Source organism: Emys orbicularis, chromosome 1, assembly GCF_028017835.1.
Source record: "Emys orbicularis isolate rEmyOrb1 chromosome 1, rEmyOrb1.hap1, whole genome shotgun sequence".
NCBI lineage: Eukaryota > Metazoa > Chordata > Testudines > Emydidae > Emys > Emys orbicularis.
The window spans coordinates 165,701,675-165,720,566 of NC_088683.1; the positions used below are offsets into that span (position 1 = coordinate 165,701,675).

An 18,892-nucleotide genomic window follows, 5' to 3' on the forward strand; every position below is an offset into this window, starting at 1 on the left:
TTGGTTATGAGCCATGGGTAAGGTCCTAGCTATGCTACAAATTGGAACCACGTTTGCCCCTAGGTTACAAGTTGTGACCGGGCTCCCTGATGTGGTAGTCTTTGGGAGGCAGGTAGGGCCTTAAAGAACAAAGGATGAACCCTGCAAAAAACACCAAGATTTTGCAAACACTCGTCTACAAAGCCTCACTGATCATCATCTTCCCAGACCTTGGTCCCAGCCCATAATGTGAAAGATAAGCCTTTGTACCAGTAAGGTAAGGCTGCATTAAAAGGAGAAGTGGTAAAGCAGTGTCCCACACAGCATAAGAGTGTCCAAGGGCTGAACTTATACCAAGTTTGCCAATGAGCCACTGTACAACTTGGAGCCAGATGACTCTGTGTTGAGCTCTCACAAGAATTTGGCTAAGGATTCAGAGAAAGAGGATGCTAAGGTGGTCTTGGAACTTGTTGGCGTCATAAAAATCCCAGCCACTAGGTAGAATTTGTTCAAAGTTGGCAGTTTAATCCTGCATACATTTCCTTAGCAATAGCAAGTACAGCTTACTATCACTCTTCTCAGAATATAGACACTTGAAGATCATACGCTTGTGCATTTCTTCTGGTCCACAGAGTGATATTTGAACCGCAGGGGGATTTAACGATCTCTCATCTCTGTACAGAGAAGTGACAAATGTTATGAACCGATGAGAGAGGGAAGTCAGAAGAACAGTGTCTCTTCCTTTTCTAACACTAATTCTGCCACCCTCTGTAGAGGATTTTTTATTTTAAAGGGTGTATAGAAATGCTTTCCTACTTTAAAGTAAAACACATGGACCATTTAGAAAGAATCTCTGATAGAATCTGTGCCCAGAAAACTAACTGAAGCTCAGTTTTTCCTTTGCTTACCTATCAAGTCCTGGGTTGTCTTTCTCCCATACTACAGCTGGGAACAGGATGGGCACCTATCCTGATGTGAGAAATGCAGCTCCCTGCCCTGCGATACTGCTAGCTGCTGCAGAAATCAGGTCCGTAGCAGGTAAAGGGCCTCTTAATTTACCTTGGTTGCACTGAATTCCTAGCACTTTTCCCATGGTGATCAATGCTCTTTTTAAGTTATTATTTTACAGAGACACTGTCAGTAGTTTAAACCCAAACTTTAGTAGTTGGGTAAAGAAATGAAACTTTCAAAAATATTCAGCCAAAACAGTTTTCCCATTTAGACTGAAACCTTCCCTGGTGGTGTTATAAATCCCACCATGCAGCACTGAGCTCTTACAAGAGAGCCAGGAAGTAAGAATGGATCAGGGGAGTTTCATTGTCCAGTGAAAAAATTAAACACAAATCTAAATGGTGAGACATTAGGGTTTTAAAAGTTATTTCAAAGCTAGGTGGAGGTCAGAAAGTGCAGACTTGGTGTCTTACTATGCAACAGATCCTCAGCTGGTGTAAACTGACATAATTCCATTGAAGACAATCGAGCTGTGCTGTTTTACACCAGTGAAGGATCTACTCTATTATTTTTAGGCTAACAGTGTCTCTTTAAATGTTATTTTTGTTTCACTCTGCATGATTTGTGTAATTTATCTAAAACAAAAAAACTGAATTCTAGATGTCAGTCCAGCTGGGCTAAATGTTACAGAAAGCACCACTTCGCTATTCTGACTGACTATCATTGTTTACAAGTAACCACATATGCTGGATTTTAATACAAGCCTCCCACTACAAGCTGCAAGGCATATATTTAAGACACAAGTAGGAAGGTACATACAAAACGGTTAGCATAATTCCACTGTACTTCCTAGAGTGTCACAAAACAGCACATATACCTGTTATGACAGACAAACAGTAAAGCATTTCTTCACAGCATCCCTGTGGAGAGAGAGAGAGAGAAATACGGACATGACTGGGCTGATTCCCCAAATATTTCATTGCAGTAACCAAGATATGCTGCTTGAAGACTTAGACATTTATTCCTGCACAGTGTACATTTCCATATGTAAGGCTGCAGCATTCCCCCTGCATAACATATGTGTATGCAACCTGTGTGATGACATGTACATAGTGGAGACAACTTTCAGTTTCGTTTAAATGGGAGATGCATCTATGTACTTGTCTGGGTGGGGGGGCGGGTGGAGAGCAGGAAAGTGGGGGAAAAGAGAGGATGTCAGAATTGGACACACGTTTGTACGCATACACGCTAAAACAAGTATTAAAAGAAATCTTAAATGCATACAAGAAAATCTAAATTAAGGTTCCCACAGGACAGCTAGTTTAGCTCCATTGTTCATCTGTAGTATTTTGGATTATTGCTTATGTTTTCAAAAGGCAATTCTTAGGATTCCATTGCAGACTATGTACCACGTAGCTAAGGACTTGACTACTTGGGAATACTCAGTAAAGTTATGGCAAATCAACTAAAGGTGCAAAGTAAATGCACCGAAATGAAAACATGCTAAACACACCCATGTGGATGCTCTCATTCAGGGGTAAAGTGGCTTTAGTTCACTGAGATTAAGGCCAGGTCTGCACTACAGACTTATATTGGTATAACTACGTCACTCAGGGGTGTGAAAAATCCACCAACCTAGCGCTTTCTACACAGGGGGTTAGGTCAACAGGAGAGCTTCTCCTGCCAACATAGCTACTGCCTCTCAGAAAGGTGGATTAACTACACCGGTGGGAGAGCTCTCTTCCATCGGCTTAGAGTGTCTTCATTAAAGTGCTGCAGCTGTGCCGATGCAGCGTTTTAAGTGTAGACGTGCCCTAAGTACAAGGTAGAACAGATTAGTAAGCATAGGAGCTAGGACATGTTGCAAGAGATCATTCAAGATGAAGCGGGTAGTTAACACCTCTGCAGTCAGAGGACAAAGGACATCTCCCTCAAGTGACAAGCCTACATTTCATTGGGCAGCATGGGATATTTCTGCAGGTGTGAAGACCATTGAGTTTGTCACAAGGGACCTGGGTGGATTTGGCAACTGACAGGACAAGCTTGTCATCAATGTTCTGGAGGGCGGCAGTGTTTGAGAATATGGGGGAGTTTAATAACTTGTGAGAGTTATTTGACAGCATATTCATACAGTCTCATGCACTTTATAGGTTACATGCCTCAGAATGCAGTGTGCCTTTCAGTGCATACAACATTTGAAAAAAAAGTAGTGGGTGAGTTTCAGCAAAAAAGCCAGCAAACATGATGGGACCTCTGATGTTTCCTAAAAAGTTTACTGGGAGGAGGGGAAAAGAGAAAGGAAGGGGATGGTAAGAACTCCTAACCCCCTGCTGCCATGCCCCACCCCAGAAACAGCTGCATTTCAGTCACGGGTAAAAAATTCTTAGGTGTTTAGTTTGTAATCAACTCTAAGGTCATTCAGAAAAAACAGCAGCACATAACCATTTTAAAATCATACAGTTTATGGGGGAGTTAACTGTAAGATAGTGTTTAATAGATATTCACTAATATAATAAGGAAAAAAATCAAGCTTACCTTGCAAACGGTATGAAAGAAATGCTGTACCTAAGAGAGGAAGAGAACATTAAAAAAATTGAGTTACCATTCACTTCAGATTACATTAAACTCCTCCCCACACCACACTGAAACAGAGACAGAAGTGTCTCAGGGCAGGTCTTCACTACCTGCCGGATCGACGGGTAGTGATCGATCTATCGGGGGTCAATTTATCGCATCTAGTGTAGACGCGATAAAATCGATCCCCGATCGTGCTTCCCGTCGACTCCAGAACTCCAGCTCGCGAGAGGCAGAAGCGGAGTTGACGGGGGAGCGGCAGCGGTCGATTCACCGCCGTCCTCATGGCCAGGCAAGTCGACCTAAGATACGCCGACTTCAGCTACGCTATTCGCGTAGCTGAAGTTGCGTATCTTAGGTCGACCCCCCCGCTAGTGTAGACCTGGGCCAAGTGTACATAAAGACAAAACTCCAGTTCAAGTAGTGGAAAGGCATGCAAGCCCCTCCTCAGCCATCCTCCTGAAAACAACTTTGTTGAATCCATGAAGTTCCACAGCAAAGCTATGGCTTGCTATAAAAATGTTTATTAATAATAATCTTCCTCTCTCTGAACCCCTACGTGCACCAAGCACTGGAGCAAGTAGGATTGGTCCTCTGGCTAGTGATGTACTGGGTGACTTGAATAAGGACACCTAGTCAACCTTCTATTTCTATAGCATCTGTAGCAATGAACCTGGGAAGCTGTACAAAAGTAATAATAATGAAAAGGAAACTGGCCCTAAGCAATCCTGATCTAAACCACACAAAGTAAAGAGAACAGTCAAGAACAATATAATCCAGCAAGGAAGAGCTAGTGTAAAAGGGAGGGCTGAATGGGCAAAGGCAAACTGATCCAAACAAGGGAACCTTGCTGCTGGTTCCAAAAAGAGCAAGAGAGACTCTGGGAGGGAGTCCCAGTGAGAGAGATTCTGCAGTAGAAGTGCTCTTCCCCCAGCCCATTCCAAGTAGAACTCTGGAGCAGAGAGCTCCATCTGATCTCAAATGGCTCATAGGACAGTCACTCATGAAGATCAGGTTATTAGGATTAATTTGGCTAGGTCAGGGGTCGGCAACCTACGGCACGTGTGCCAAACACGGCACACGAGCCGATTTTGAGTGGCACACAGCTCCTCTGACGCGGTCCCAGCCCCCAGCCCCACTCAGCTGAGCAGGCTGGTGGCGTAAGATCAGCATTTTAATTTAATTTTAAATGATGCTTCTTAAACATTTTGAAAACCTTGTTTACTTTACATACAGTAGTTTAGTTATATAATATAGACTTATGGAAAGAGACCTTCAAAAAACGTTAAAATGTATTACCGGCACGCGAAACCTTAAATTAGAGTGAATAAATGAAGACTCGGCACACCACTTCTGAAAGGTTGCCTACCCCTGGGCTAGGTGGTTCGTGTTTGGGTGGCGAGAGGAAAGGGAGAACTCCCCTACCATAATTCATACAACTTCACAGTCCTCTGACAGTCTATCAACTAAAGCTAGTTTTAATCCAAGTTACTGGGTGGGGGACGCAGAGGCAGCTTTAGCAGGGGTTCATGCACCCACAGAAATCATCAAACCAATGGTGCCAAACCCAAGTGACGCTGCAGCCCTGTATGCCAGGTTGAAATGCCTGAAACTGCAGCCAGGCCCAGGAGCTGCTATTGTGGTGCAGGCTCGCACTCTCCCACCCCTCTCCAGAACCTCCCCTCTGCACCAGGCCAGGATAACGGTTGCAGTGCCAGGGGAAAGGGTGCTGCTGCGGATGGCTGGTGCCCCCTTGACTATAACTCAAAATCCATCTCCTAGAAGAGTTTAGGATAGCATACCCATTGAATTCAGATGCTACACCTGCCCCTATTGCGGGGGGGAGGGGGGCGCGGGAGAGAGAAGTTACCTACCATGCCAAGGCAAAAAATTGCAAAATGCAGAAGATGAGAGCAAGCCCCTTGTTGTGCCACTGAAAGAAGAAACAGACAATAATGCAATCAAATAATGAGCATATATATTTGTTAATGTGCACTGGCTATATACAAGATCCAAATACTCACCCAGAAAGCAGAACACAATGTTAGTATGAGACACAACTAGAAGAGAACAGAGAATTTCAGTTAAAATAGAGATTACTCCAGTTAAAATATATTTATTTTTTGCAAATATAAAGGAAGACTGAAGGGAAATGCAATATTTTACCTGATCCAATGTAAAAACTGCTATTTAAAATCCCCTATCTATACTATTTTTGAATACGAAATAAAGCAGCAAGCTGGTGAACATCACAAAAGGAAGATCACAGCTGCAGTCAAGGAACAGCAGAAGGCTTCCACAGCTTGTGGCAATTTCTATAGGTTCCTACTTTTTCCCAGGACAATTTTATTAGTTAGTGTACACATTCAAGTATACTACTTCACTTTCTTATCTAAATAGAAATAGAGAACTTTCCAGCTGCTCTCTGTCTCTGGCTGCAGCTCTGATTTGCCCATCTCTAAACATGCCATGAATCTGTTTCCTATTGAAATCACTAAGACAGCAGCCCTGGGGTATCACACAGTACCCAGTTCATATCAATTGAGATTATGAAAAATGTTCAGGTACTTTTTTAGCTACTACTTTATTTATTTATTTTAAAATGTTACAAGGCCTGAATGTAGGAATGATCCATCCACTTCAGGCATCTGTAATGCCTACAACCTACATCTACTAAAAAATAGGAGCTGCACGGTTATGACACTTCTGGAGGGGCTTTTTGCTAGACTCCTTAAATTTACAGCTGAAGATCAACACTGTCACTTATAGGTCTGTAGTGTAGACCCAGCCAATCAGTATAACTACATTGGCTCAGGGGTGTAAAAAATCCACACCTTTGAGTGATGTAGTTATTCTGACCTAACCCTCCGTGTAGATGGCGCTATGTAGATGGGAGAGCTTCTCCAGTTGACAGAGCTACCGCCTCTCAGGGAGGTGGATTAAATACACCACGGGACAGCATCATCGCTAAAGCGCTACAGCTGCATCGCTGTACGTGAAAATAAGCCCTTTGTTGAGGTGCTTCAAAGCTGAAAGAGCCTACAGCTAGTAACCACCTAGATCAGTGGTTTTCAACCTGTGTCTAAGGGGTCCACGAAAGGTTGTCGTTACCATAGAACAGTGGTTTTCAACCTGTTGTCTGCAGACCCTCTCCGGATCCGCAGACTACACCTAAGATTTCCAAAGGGATCCGCACCTCCATTCGAAATCTTTTAGGGGTCCACAAATGAAAAAAGGCTGAAAACCACTAACCTAGATGCATTTGGCTAAGCGGCAAAGTTCCCACAAAAATTCAATTATACATGAAGCTGTAAGTCACCTGAGGATGACCAGAGTCTCCAAAAACCTTGTTATGAAACAACATCTACAGGCATTTTAGCAAAGAGTGAAACTAGCAGCTAGGGTAAGTAGAAATAAGAGATAAAAATAAGAGGGTTGACACTCTAACGTTACATTTCTGTCTGCATACATCTCCACTTGTTTCATCCCAAACCCTCTTCTAAATAACTCCCAGTCCCCCTCCTGCCTTCACATCTTCTTTTATGTTGCGTGCGAGAGAGAGAGAGAGATCTCCAAAACCACTTCAGCAACACCTATCAATCCCCTCAGTGATGATGATTCTACTTCTTCACGTACTTAAACCACTGTCCCCTGTACTGTATTGCCCTGATTTAGGCTATGCTCTTCAGAACAGGGGACCGGTCTTTTTCAGTGTTCTCTATAACTATATACATCTCCAGTGCTATAAGAACAGGAATAAAAGCAGCACAGTGAAACGTAACTAGATCAAAGCAGTATTGATGACTTTGTACTGTAATTTTGCACTGAATTGAGACTAGTTAAAACAAGATCCTTTGATACTTACTAGCATAACAATAGTAGCTATCAAACGAGTAGGCTCAAACATTCTTTTCAATTGTCTCATAGGTCCCATAAGGAAAAAAGTGCTGTAACAAGCAAAACAACATAACACAGACACATAAAACATCTACATACAGCAACAAAATTAGATTGTAAGATGCCCTAATCAAGCATGCTTACTGTGCTGTCATAAATTGACGTTCTGTCATAGAGGGTCACTATTATACTAGATACCAGTGCCTATGTTATTATGGTGATTGATGCTATCCGTATAGCAAAGACAGCCAGGCAGTACTATAAAATAAAAATCAGTATCCTACTGACAATGGGGAAGATACATACCAAGAACTGGGCACCAAACAAACTAAGGAGTCTTGGGAAGAAGCAATTGCTGATATTTGTAATCTGGATTTGAACAGAGATGGAGTCTAAACATTCCAAAAGGGATGTAGGGACAAGTTTGGTGGAAGTCAATGGGTCCCATCCCAGGTCTCCATTCTGATTTGACGAAAGTGATCTCTGAGATACCTGGACTGCATTTACACAGACAAGTCAATGAGTTCACTTCCTACCAACGTGCTAGACACAGTCTTAAAGTGCCATCAGACTCGGCTGACTTTGTAGAACAGTGAGGCTCAGATTAGATTGATCAAATTTTCATTTAACTTTTTTTTTTTTTTTTTTAAATCTTAGCTTGTTTGGTCCAGCTAATGTACCCGTTTTCTCTCTGGTTCTAAGATGACTCCTCTCCTCCCACCTGTTGCTGACAACAGGCTGCCACTGCTTCAGTCAAGAGCAGCCCAAGATACAGTATAATGGAGGAGATAAGGTGGTGGGAGAGAGAAGAAAGCGATCCCAAGCCAGCCACTGATGACGAGAGAGAAGTAGTCAAGTAGAGTATTCCTGTGAAGATCAGCCAGATGGCAAGTACCCAGGATAGCCACATAGCCATTGTCATGCTTAATTCTACTGCATGCCAGGGATGATGGGAGTCTCACTAGTCTTCCCTCCCTCCCAGTCACGTGGCAATGAGTTACACAGTCAAATTACACACTGCATGAAAAAGTGCTTCCTTTTATTGACTTTGAATTTCCCAACTTTTAATTTTACTTAAGTGTCCTCTAATTCTTATGTTACAAGACAAGGAGAACAGGCTTTCCCGCGCTAACCTGTCTAGAAAATTCATTACTTAGTACTTGTATCACATTCCCTCTTTTTAAGGTAAACAATTCCAATCTTTTCAATCTTCAATCTTGAGTTTTTCCATGCTTTAGATCATTCTCATAGCTCTTCTTAAATTAAAAAGAAATCTTTACATGATAAATATTGCAAAGTCCAGGTTAAAAAAATATTAAGGACCCACATATCCTTGAACATATCAACTCGTGTCCGACCTTAAAAAACCAAGTGTTCTAGCTCGAATTCTGTAATATGCTGTTTGAGATGGGGTGACCACCATGGCACACAGCATCACAGATGAGGCTGCACCTTTGATCTATGTAATGGCATTATAGCAGTCTCCATATTATTTGCCACCCCATTCCTTACATATTCTAAAATCTTGTTTGTTTTTATGTCAGCTGCACATTGTAAATAGCTCAATGAAGACCTCTTCCCAATGATGGCCAGGGTCTCTTGTGAGGCCAGCGAGACTAGCTACACAGATATGCCTCCAGCATGGACTAATAGCTGATGGTTCAGAGGAAAGTGTAGAAAGCTACAATGATGCACCAAACAATACATAAGTTATGTAGATGTCTTCCTGACCTCTGCAGGAAGCATGAGATTTGATTCCTCTTATTTCAGCAAGTATATCCAGACAATATTTGATTCAAACAATAAAGACAAAATACCAGTTGAAACTGTTTCGTTTCCCAAGAACTGGACTGTTTAAATCAGTCATGTTTGTTCCTCTGCTATTACTTCTGAATTTTAGAGATCCGTACATAGAAGTGAACATTCAGCCTCACATCCCATCATTTCCACCACTCAGACAAGCATGTATACATTCACACACCCTCATTCTGTTCCCATTTTCTGCCTTTGTATCAGGTAGCTAATTTACAGAAATGTTACCTTCCAAGGGATGCAATATTCCCCAGAGTGTAAAATACTGCAAAGAGAACTAGTCCTCTCCTTGGCACCCATAGCAGGCAAGTACCCTGAAAAGGAAGATAAGAGAACATAAGAACAACCACACTGGGTCAGACCAAAGGTCCATCTAGCCCAGCATCCAGTCTTCTGACAGTGGCCAGTGCCAGGTGCCCCAGAAGGAATGAACAGAACAGGTAATCAAGTGATCCATCCCCTGTCACTCATTCCCAGCTTCTGGCAAACAGAGGCTAGGGACACCATTCCTGCCCATCCTGGCTAATAGCCATTGATGGACCTATCCTCCATGAACTTATCTAGGGTTTTTTTTTTAACCCTGTTATGGTCTTGGCCTTCACAACATCCTCTGGCAAGGTGTTCCACAGGTTGACTGTGTGTTGTGTGAAGAAATACTTCCTTTTGTTTGTTTTAAACCTGCTGCCTAGTAATTTCATTTGGTGACCCCCAGTTCTTGTGTTATGAGAAATAGTAAACACTTCCTTATCTACTTTCTCTACACCAGTCATGATTTTATAGACCTAACTGGATAAAAATTGTTTCATGTTGCAACAAAAATAGCCCTAAAACAGTGTTTTTAGTAGCACTGAAGAAGCACTAAAAAAACTTAAACCTGAAGGGCAGTTACAAAAGTTGGTTTGTGTTTGTTCACATTCTTTATAGTGATCAGAGCATTACACTTGCTGATAGAACCCAGTTTCCTTTTTTATAAAAAGGGTTTTGAAATTTTTTGCTTTCATCAGGGATGGGACAATCCCCGAAACTGAAATCAATTTCTGCACAAATGGGCAATTTTGCCATATTTGTGCAAATCTTATTCTTTAAACAACAGTAGGAATATCCAATACATGGATATAGTACAAAAGGATGTAGTTCCATCTACAAGGCCAGTTTTACCATGTGAGGGACCGTGCGCCTTCTGATTCTATTATAACAGTTTGATCTGACCTTTGTAGACTGATTAAATCATGTTACCACACAATCCCTCAATTTGCCTATGTAGATGAATCCTTAGTATTGCCTGGCTCAGTCCTCCTGCCTGGCCTGAATCCCATTCCCTTCCTGAACGCTAGCACTAGTTTACCAGTCCCATCCCACGTAGCCAACCGCACATCATTCCCCTTGGTACTTGAGAATCATGTTCCATACAAGTTGCATATTGATCCACACATCACCCAGTCCTCCAGAAATCAAAGAGGAAGTGAACTGATCATCTTCTTGATTTTTAGTTTATGTTTAGTTTAATTTTATAGCTGCATTTCAAAGTTTTCCCTTCCCAATCCAGATGCCTGCTCAAAATCCCAAGCAGCTAGCAGAACTGGGGCCAGTTTGTACATCATTTTGTTATCCGCTTTCGGGTGCTATAAAAAGTAACTGCAGCGCTCGAAACGCAAGCCTCCTCCTAGAGCAGAAGTTGACAGACAGAGAAGAACTTACCAGGACAGAGCACAGAACTCCTAGGGCAAAACAAGCGATGAAGCCTTTCACTCTCGTGCCCCAGCTTAATGAAGTTGTATCAACTATCTGGAAGCCAAAAACAAATAAAGACACATATCCTTTAACACAGTGATTCTCAAACTTTTGTACTGGTGACCCCTTTCACACAGCAAGCCTCTGAGTGTGACCCCCCTTATAAATTAAAAACGTATTTTTTTATATTTAACCCAATTATAAATGCTGGAGGCGAAACAGTATTTGGGGTGGAGGCTGACAGCTTGCGACCCCCAAGTAATAACCTTGCAACCCCCTGAGGGGTCACAACCCCCAGTTTGAGAATCCCTGTTTTAGCACATCAACTTGTGACCCAACTTAACAAAACAAACTTTATAGCTCTATTTCCATCAGTAGCTTAAGCACCATCTGAAAAATATTCCACTAGAACACACACACACACAAAAAAAAGAATCCATATACAATAGCAATACTGCTAACAGAGAGCTCAGTTTTGAAACCACACTGCAAGCAGAATTCCCAGTGAAGTAAATGAGAGCCATATGTTAATACCTACAGAATGAGGCCCCTATCAAGTCCTAGACACCTACAATAAGTGAATAGCTTGCCACAATACTATATAGTTTGTTTGTTCTGCTATATTTGTACCTACATACCTAACCTTTCCTGTTCTTCTATTAGCAGACACATATCCACCTCAGTGAGCATAGGTTCTTCACCTCCACATTAAGGCCTGGTCCTACAACTAAAACTTAGGTCAACCTAACTACCTCACTCAGGTGTGCAAAAAAAAAAAAAAAATTCACACACCTGAAAAATGTAGTTAAGCCGACCTAAGCTCTAGTGCAGAAGCTGCTAGGTCGACAGAAGATTCTTCCATAGAATTAGCTGTTGCCTTTTGTGGGGGTGGATTTACTACAGTGATGGAAAAACCCGTTCCATCTCCGTAACAAGTGTCTACACTACAACACAGCAGCAGTGAAGTTGCAGCACCACAGCTGTGACACTACAGCACTTGTAGTGTAGCCATCCTCTCAGTTATTATTTATCAATTTCCCCTCCACAACCCTTAATTTCGATATTCACTGGAAGTGAATCAGGGAGATTCCATTCAAATTTTCAGAGAAAAAGCAGTTTATAAAAAGCACCACAATTTGTTTTCTATGTTGCATTCATCTAAATGGAACAGAACTATAATGCTGCTATTTCATCCATCTAGTCAGAGTGAAGTCCTTGCAACACATTTCCTACCCACCCACAAACATCCAGTTGGATACACTGAACAGCAAAAAGTTACCGAACTCTAGAATTGATGAATACGTGAGGATGTTAGCCCTTACACACTAGAGCGTATTTAGTTTTAGACACATGGGATGAAGGTGAGGGAAAGAAGTTGGATGGGACTATGAAGTAGTTTTCATGCATTCAGTTGGAAATCATTTAAATACATGATATCAGACTAGTTTCTAGTAAATTTAGTCACCTTTCCACATATAAAACATTCTTAAAAAATTAAGCCCCTTTATTTTAAAAGTTGCATGGCATCAAATTTGGCTCAAGATTTAAGCTTTACGGGAAGTAGCTTTTTATAAAATCCAAGAACAAAAATGTTTACACTATTTTTGTAAAAACAAACCAAACAATTTGTTTAAAAGAAACAAACAACCATTCCCCTGCAGTGTTTGAAACCCAAACAATGTAGCACTCAGAACCTGAAAACAAAACCATAAACCAAGGTGGAACTGATTTACATTGTCTAAGAGGAAAGAAATGCAGTGAGTCAACAAAAAGCACAAACAGTGAGAGATACACTGGGTGGCTAAAATTCTTTCCCTTTAAACACTCTGACAATGTTTAAAGTTATTGATAGTACAGATAACATTTGTTTACAACATGAGCTCTGACCCTGGTTAGCACAATGTCTGTGTGGCCGGAACGGGAGTTAGGCTTGAGTCTGAGCTCGGGGTTACGGTGCAGTGAAGGCATACCCTAGGTCAGTGGCTCTCAACCTTTCCAAACTATATATCCCTTTCAGGCGTCTGATTTGTGTACCCCCAAGATTCACCTCACTTAAAAACCACTTATTTACAAAATCAGACCTACAAATACAAAACTATCACAGCACATTGTTACTGAAACGTTGCTTACCTTCTCATTTTTACCAAGTAATTATAAATCAATTGGAATATAAATATATTACATTTCAGTATATAGAGCTGTATAAACAAGTCATTGTATGGGGAAATTTGGAGTTTGTATTGACTTTGCTAGTGCTTTTTCTGTAGCCTGTTGTAAAACTAGGCAAATATCTAGAGGAGCTGATGTACCCCAGAAGCCCTGCGTACCCCCAGAGGTACAGGTATCCCTGGTTGAGAACCACCGGACTAGGTGGCGAGCGATCCCGTAAAGCTCCCATGTCCGACCGGGACTCGCTTCCTAGCCCATGGGAGCGTGCTGCGATGCCCAGCTGCCCGGCCCAGGCCCGGCTCCCCGGGGGCAGGGCGGGGCTGACTGGCCCGGCACCGCCGGGCACCGCTCCCCTCGCCAGAGCGTTCACTGAACTTTGCGTTCCCGGGCTGGCCGCGGCGGGATACCCGCGGGGTTCGCCGCCCCCCGCCCAGCCGGGCTCGCAGCAGGGCACGGGCCGGAGCGGGCCCGCGGAGGGACAAGCCGCGGCGGCCCGGCCAGCAGGAGGGGCCAGAGGGGGAGGCTCGTTACCTCGCCTAGGCCGCCCTGCTCCTCCGCGTCCTGCCCGTTCAGAACCCGCTTGAGCTTGTCCATCCTGCCCGGCTCGCGGCCCCCAGCTCCGCCGCCCGCTTCCGTGGCCCGTCTACCTTGCTACTGGCCCGCCCCGCCCCGCCCCGGGACTACAACTCCCAGCGTGCACCGCGGCCAGGAAGTCGCCGGTTTCTAGCCAACCCCGCGGCTAATCCGGCGCAGTGCATGATGGGAGATGTAGTCCCGACCCGCTGGCGCAGTGCATGATGGGAGATGTAGTCCCGACCCTCTGGCGCGGTGCGTGCTGGGAGCTGTAGTGTGTATTGGCCTTTCTGCTGAAAGGTGTTGCCAGCCCCCAGTGGCACTTGGCTCCTATGCCAAGGCAGCTAGTAGCGAGGCATCAGCCTTCACTTGTGGCATGCTGCTCCTTTTTACACACTCACAGTGCCAATCAGAGCAGCCTCCAACACAGCATTGCCCGCTCATGATTTTATGGCAAATCTCCCACTATTTGGTACTTTCCCTAAAGCCCCAACTCCCAGAATTGAGAGAATCTAAACTTTCATTTAAAAAGTTTCTAGACATCAGCATTGTGGAGAAATGCTGGGGAATAGGGCCGAAGTCTAATCCAAAGGCTCAAAGAACAGAACACAAATGAAAAAAGCAGCAAACATTTATTATTTTAAATATTGTATTTTTAAAGCCAATCTCACTGGTTTGGGGTGCCCGCATCATGATGTTTGAATGCTTGGATTTGGCAACGTTTCTTAAGTCATTCTGCTGCGCAAAAGGGTCCGCTGACATTACTTCAACCATATTTAAGGTGATCTATTACTACAAAATAATATAAATAGCATGCCAAGTGCCTATATAAGGGCAACTTCTATTTTATTATTTTTCTTAAAATGGAGCATATTCATCTTTTTTAGTTTTCTCCCTGACCCACTATTGTTTAAAAAACACCATTGTACATAGTGTCTTATTTCTACCCAACTTTAAAAAACTCCGAAAGCCAGTGTTCTGTTAATCATTTCTTCACTACTTTCTTTGGGTACACATTTGCTTTCCTCTTTTATTTAGCTAATGCTTAAGAAAGTTGTTTATCGGGCTTCCAGAATATCAATTATTTATATAGCAAGATTATTGAAGACTTGAAACATTGAGACTATAAGCAACCATAGTTGCCTTTTTGGCCTGCTCCAGCAAATTTTTTAGTACATGCTTTATGCACTATTCATTATGCATATAGATGTGCAGAAGTGTTTGCAGGATCAGGCCCTAGTATGCAAAAGATGTTGGTAACACATAGGGCTAGCTCCTGCATCCACTGAAGTCAATCATAAAATTTCCATTGATTTCAAGAGCGCAAGATCAGGCACTTAGTTACTAAGTATGCTGTAAGCTATTAATACAAGAACAGTAATATACATGCTTTCAAAATAAACCTGCTCTCCCCTGTCTGTTTTGCAAACAATGCATTTTGAAACATTTTCAATTCAGAATTGTAAATTCCGTTAAGAATATTCCACAATGCTAAACTTTGAAAATGTCAAGTTGCACTACACCTCTACCCCGATATAACACAAATTCGGATATAACACGATAAAGCAGCACGCGGGGGGGGGGGGGGGGGGGGCTGCACATTCCGGCAGATCAAAATAAGTTTGATATAACGCGGTTTCACCTATAACGCGGTAAGATTTTTTGGCTCCCGAGGACAGCGTTATATCGAGGTAGAGGTGTATTTTAAAACATACATGTCTTAAAAATATCATGTCTTGAAGCATTTAATAACTTCAATTACACCAAATAAATTTCTTTATGGTCTGTACTAACATCAGTTTAAGAACCAACCAAAACACTGGTGCAATGAGCAATTTCTTCATAGCTCTGGATGGAAATAAATAAGATTACACTCTTGGAAGTGCAGATCCAGTTTTTGCACAGTAAATATAGGTATATTATGATGAAAACATTAATTTTTCATTTTTTAAACAATTATAACTTATATTTCAAGCCTTTGGACTCATTCTTCAAACAGCTCATTGGACATTCCACCCATTCTAAAAATTGGTTTATGGCATTGGGAAATTCAACCAGGGCAACAAAACAGGGCATGTATAAGTGACAACACTGCGCCAGACAAACTAGCTTCAAACATTAATGATCTGCACAGACATGAAAGCACATCCATAGACACATAAAGCAAGAAATGTATCTTCAATATTGTCTGTGTAGCTTTTTCAGAACCCTCATGGACTTTGTTTCTTGTTTGTTTTTTTTATTTAATTACCAGCCAGTAATTTTCTTCAGACATGAAGCCGGCAGTAAACAGGCAGTGTTTTGTCTTGTTTTGTTTGGATTTTTTTTAGGGCTGTTAACTAATTGCAGTAGGTAACTCAGGCAATTAACTCAAAACAAATTAACTCAATTAAAAAAATTTATTGTGATTAATCACAGTTTTAATCACACTGTTAAACAATAACAGAATACCAATTTAAAATTATAAATATTTTTGGATTCTTTTTTAACATTTTCAAATATATTGATTTCAGTTACAACACAGAATACAAAGTGTACAGTGCTCACTTTATATTATTTGTGATTAGAAATATTTGCAAAAAAGAAAAACATTTTTCTATTCACCTCATACAAGTACTGTAGTGCAATCTCTTTATTCTGAAAGTGCAACTTACAAACGTAGATTTTTTGTTACATAACTGCACTCAAAAACAAAACAATGTAAAACTTTAGAGCCAATAAGTCCACTCAGTTCTACTTTTTGTTGAGCCAATCGCTAAGACAAACAAGTTTGTTTACATTTATGGGCAATAATGCTGCCCACTTATTTACGTCACCTGAAAGTGAGAACAAGTGTTCATATGGAACTTTTGCAGCCGGCATTGCAAAGTATTTACGTGCCAGATATGCTAAACATATGCTAAACATGCCTGTTCTCACTTTCAGGTGACATTGATGTAAACAAATGTTTGTCTTAGCGATTGGCTGAACAAGAAGTAGGACTGAGTGGACTTGTAGGCTTTAAAGTTTTACATTATTTTGTTTTTGAGTGCAGTTATGTAAAAAAAAAAAAAAAAAAATCTACATTTGTAAATTGCACTTTCACCATAAAGAGATTTCACTGAGAGTAATAGAAAAATACTATTTATGTTTTTTACAGTGCAAATATTTGTAATAAAAAATAGAGAGCACTGTGCACTTTGTATTCTGTTGTAACTGAAGTCAATATATTTGCAAATGTAGAAAAACATCCACAAATATTGAAATAAATTATATTCTACTATTAACACTGCGATTAATCACGATTTCTTTTAATCTCATGATTAATTTTTTTAACTGTTTGACAGCCCTAATTTTTTCCAAGATTCACTGAGAGATGCAGTACTGTGATTCTTTAGACTGCTTTGGTTTCACAGTGTTATCCCTGAACATTTAGCGCTAAAGTGAGTTTTAAATTTCAACATGTATACACAATTTGCATCAGTTCTTGGAGAGTGGAAAGAGATGTGCTAAGAATTCCAGCTCAGACTGACTTCTAAGGAAGCCAGGAGTGTTCATCACCTCTGAAAGTTATGCCTAATACAGTACTTCCCAAACTTTTCAAACCTGAACCCACGCAACTGCTTTAGAAAAATTAAACCAATCACATCCTGCCTTCAACCCCCCATGGGCTGTTAGAGGTCTAGCCATCTTAGTTTATACATCTTTCTTGCCCCTCCAGTTAGGCCTTTGGGTTCACCTCCCTAAATAGCAGCACTTTGGGAAATGCTGCCCTATTTGTTTTCATATCTAAAGTGGTGTATCATGTGATATAAGTATCTGAAAAAGGTCTAATATACATCATCCAAGTATACTGTCATTCCTTTTATGTTTATTTTTCTAATAAAACTCAGACTTAGACAGAACTATAAAATGTTGCATACATTTTATTTAGTGATAGACAACTACAAATATAGACCATCACATATTAAACTGACCACAAAACTGCCAGAGAAGCACTTGCCCCATCCCTCTGAGGCATACAACCTGTGCACATCACATAAGACTGGCACTGGCTTCTTTCCTCTGGGAAGCTTGTATCTGAGCAGCATCCAATACACCGATTTCACAGCCTTTTGTGTATTTACACAACATAACACATTTAGAGTGACAAGAAAAAACACCCCATACTGCATTTTATTTTGCAGGGAAGTATAACTTTCTAATAGGATCCTGTGATTTCTCCAAGGTGCAAGTTCCATTTAAATGCATGGTAGTCAAAAAAGATGGATATCAGATGTGTACATATTCAGAGATAAGTGCGAACTCCACAGCTCCGTTTTAAACAGATCACAAAAACACTAGCAGCAGTAATGGAAGGGCTATAACACACAATATATGCTAAACATGCAATACACCCCTTCTCAATACTAGACATGGAATATGTGGATTGTTCTCCTCCATCCTGCCTCAGTGTGATGGAGCTGAACATTATCACTGACCAAACCTGAACCATAGTATTTTTAGCCAGCACACAGGTATGTTTCCTTATGTTATCAGCATCCCAACTCTGCTCTCCATCACTACCAACCACGACTCCAAAATGTCTGATTTTTTTTAAGCCTCTTAAGAGGCATCTAAAATGGTGTATGCCTTAAATAAAGGATGCAGTCATATTTATTTACCCGCACAATGGCCCTCCCTCTTTGCTCGCTGTTGTTCCCGTCCTTTGCCTTCTTTTCCCCCTCACTGAATGAGACCTAAATGTGTTTCCCCAAATTAATTTACTGTGCCTGCTTCCATGTCAAATTCCTTCCCTGCCAGATTCACTCTGTTTATCTAGATACGGGGGGCTTGACTAGGAACCAAGTGTAGGGAGAAGAAGCTTGGAGGTAGCTGGGGCCTGGTGCTGGAGGAAGAATAAATTGGCATTTTTGCATATGAGGGTTTACCTGCCTCTCAGTGGCCACATATTCAGTCATCCCACACTCTAGATGTCCCTGGGTAACATCTACCTGGAAATTAGCTAGCTCTTTGAGTAGTTAGTTATATTTTAAACTCAGTCCTCTTCTCTAGTTGAATCAAACTGATAGTAAACCATTTAATATGTTTGTGTTGCATGCTAGTCTTTTCCAAATGTAAGGCTGCAGGTGTATTCAGGAATACTTTGCACTGATATAATACTTTACAAATTAATCCTCACAAATCCAGTGAGGTAGGAATGTATTACCCCCATTTTATAGATGGG

At 41.4% G+C, this 18,892-nt stretch overlaps 1 protein-coding gene across 1 annotated transcript; it reads right to left on the minus strand.

Moving 5' to 3' along the window:
- Positions 1-496: 496 nt before the first annotated feature.
- Positions 497-13,713, minus strand: SFT2D2 (SFT2 domain containing 2). Its single transcript, XM_065417616.1, has 9 exons — positions 13,645-13,713; positions 10,912-10,998; positions 9,442-9,527; positions 7,370-7,451; positions 5,529-5,564; positions 5,379-5,437; positions 3,466-3,495; positions 1,808-1,850; positions 497-653 (listed from the first exon to the last, which is right to left on the minus strand). The coding sequence occupies exons 1-8, from the start codon at positions 13,705-13,707 to the stop codon at positions 1,811-1,813; spliced, it is 483 nt and encodes a 160-aa protein (XP_065273688.1). The 5' UTR covers positions 13,708-13,713; the 3' UTR covers positions 497-653; positions 1,808-1,810.
- Positions 13,714-18,892: the final 5,179 nt, after the last annotated feature.

Coding starts and splice junctions, on each gene's coding strand:
- SFT2D2 (XM_065417616.1), bottom strand. CDS start 13,707: ATGGACAAGCTCAAGCGGGTTCTGAACGGGCAGGACGCGGAGGAGCAG. Junction 3,496..5,378: donor CAATTTTTTGCCTTGGCATG/GTAGGTAACTTC, acceptor TTCCTCTCTTAG/GTACAGCATTTCTTTCATAC. Junction 1,851..3,465: donor TCTTTCATACCGTTTGCAAG/GTAAGCTTGATT, acceptor CTCTCTCCACAG/GGATGCTGTGAAGAAATGCT.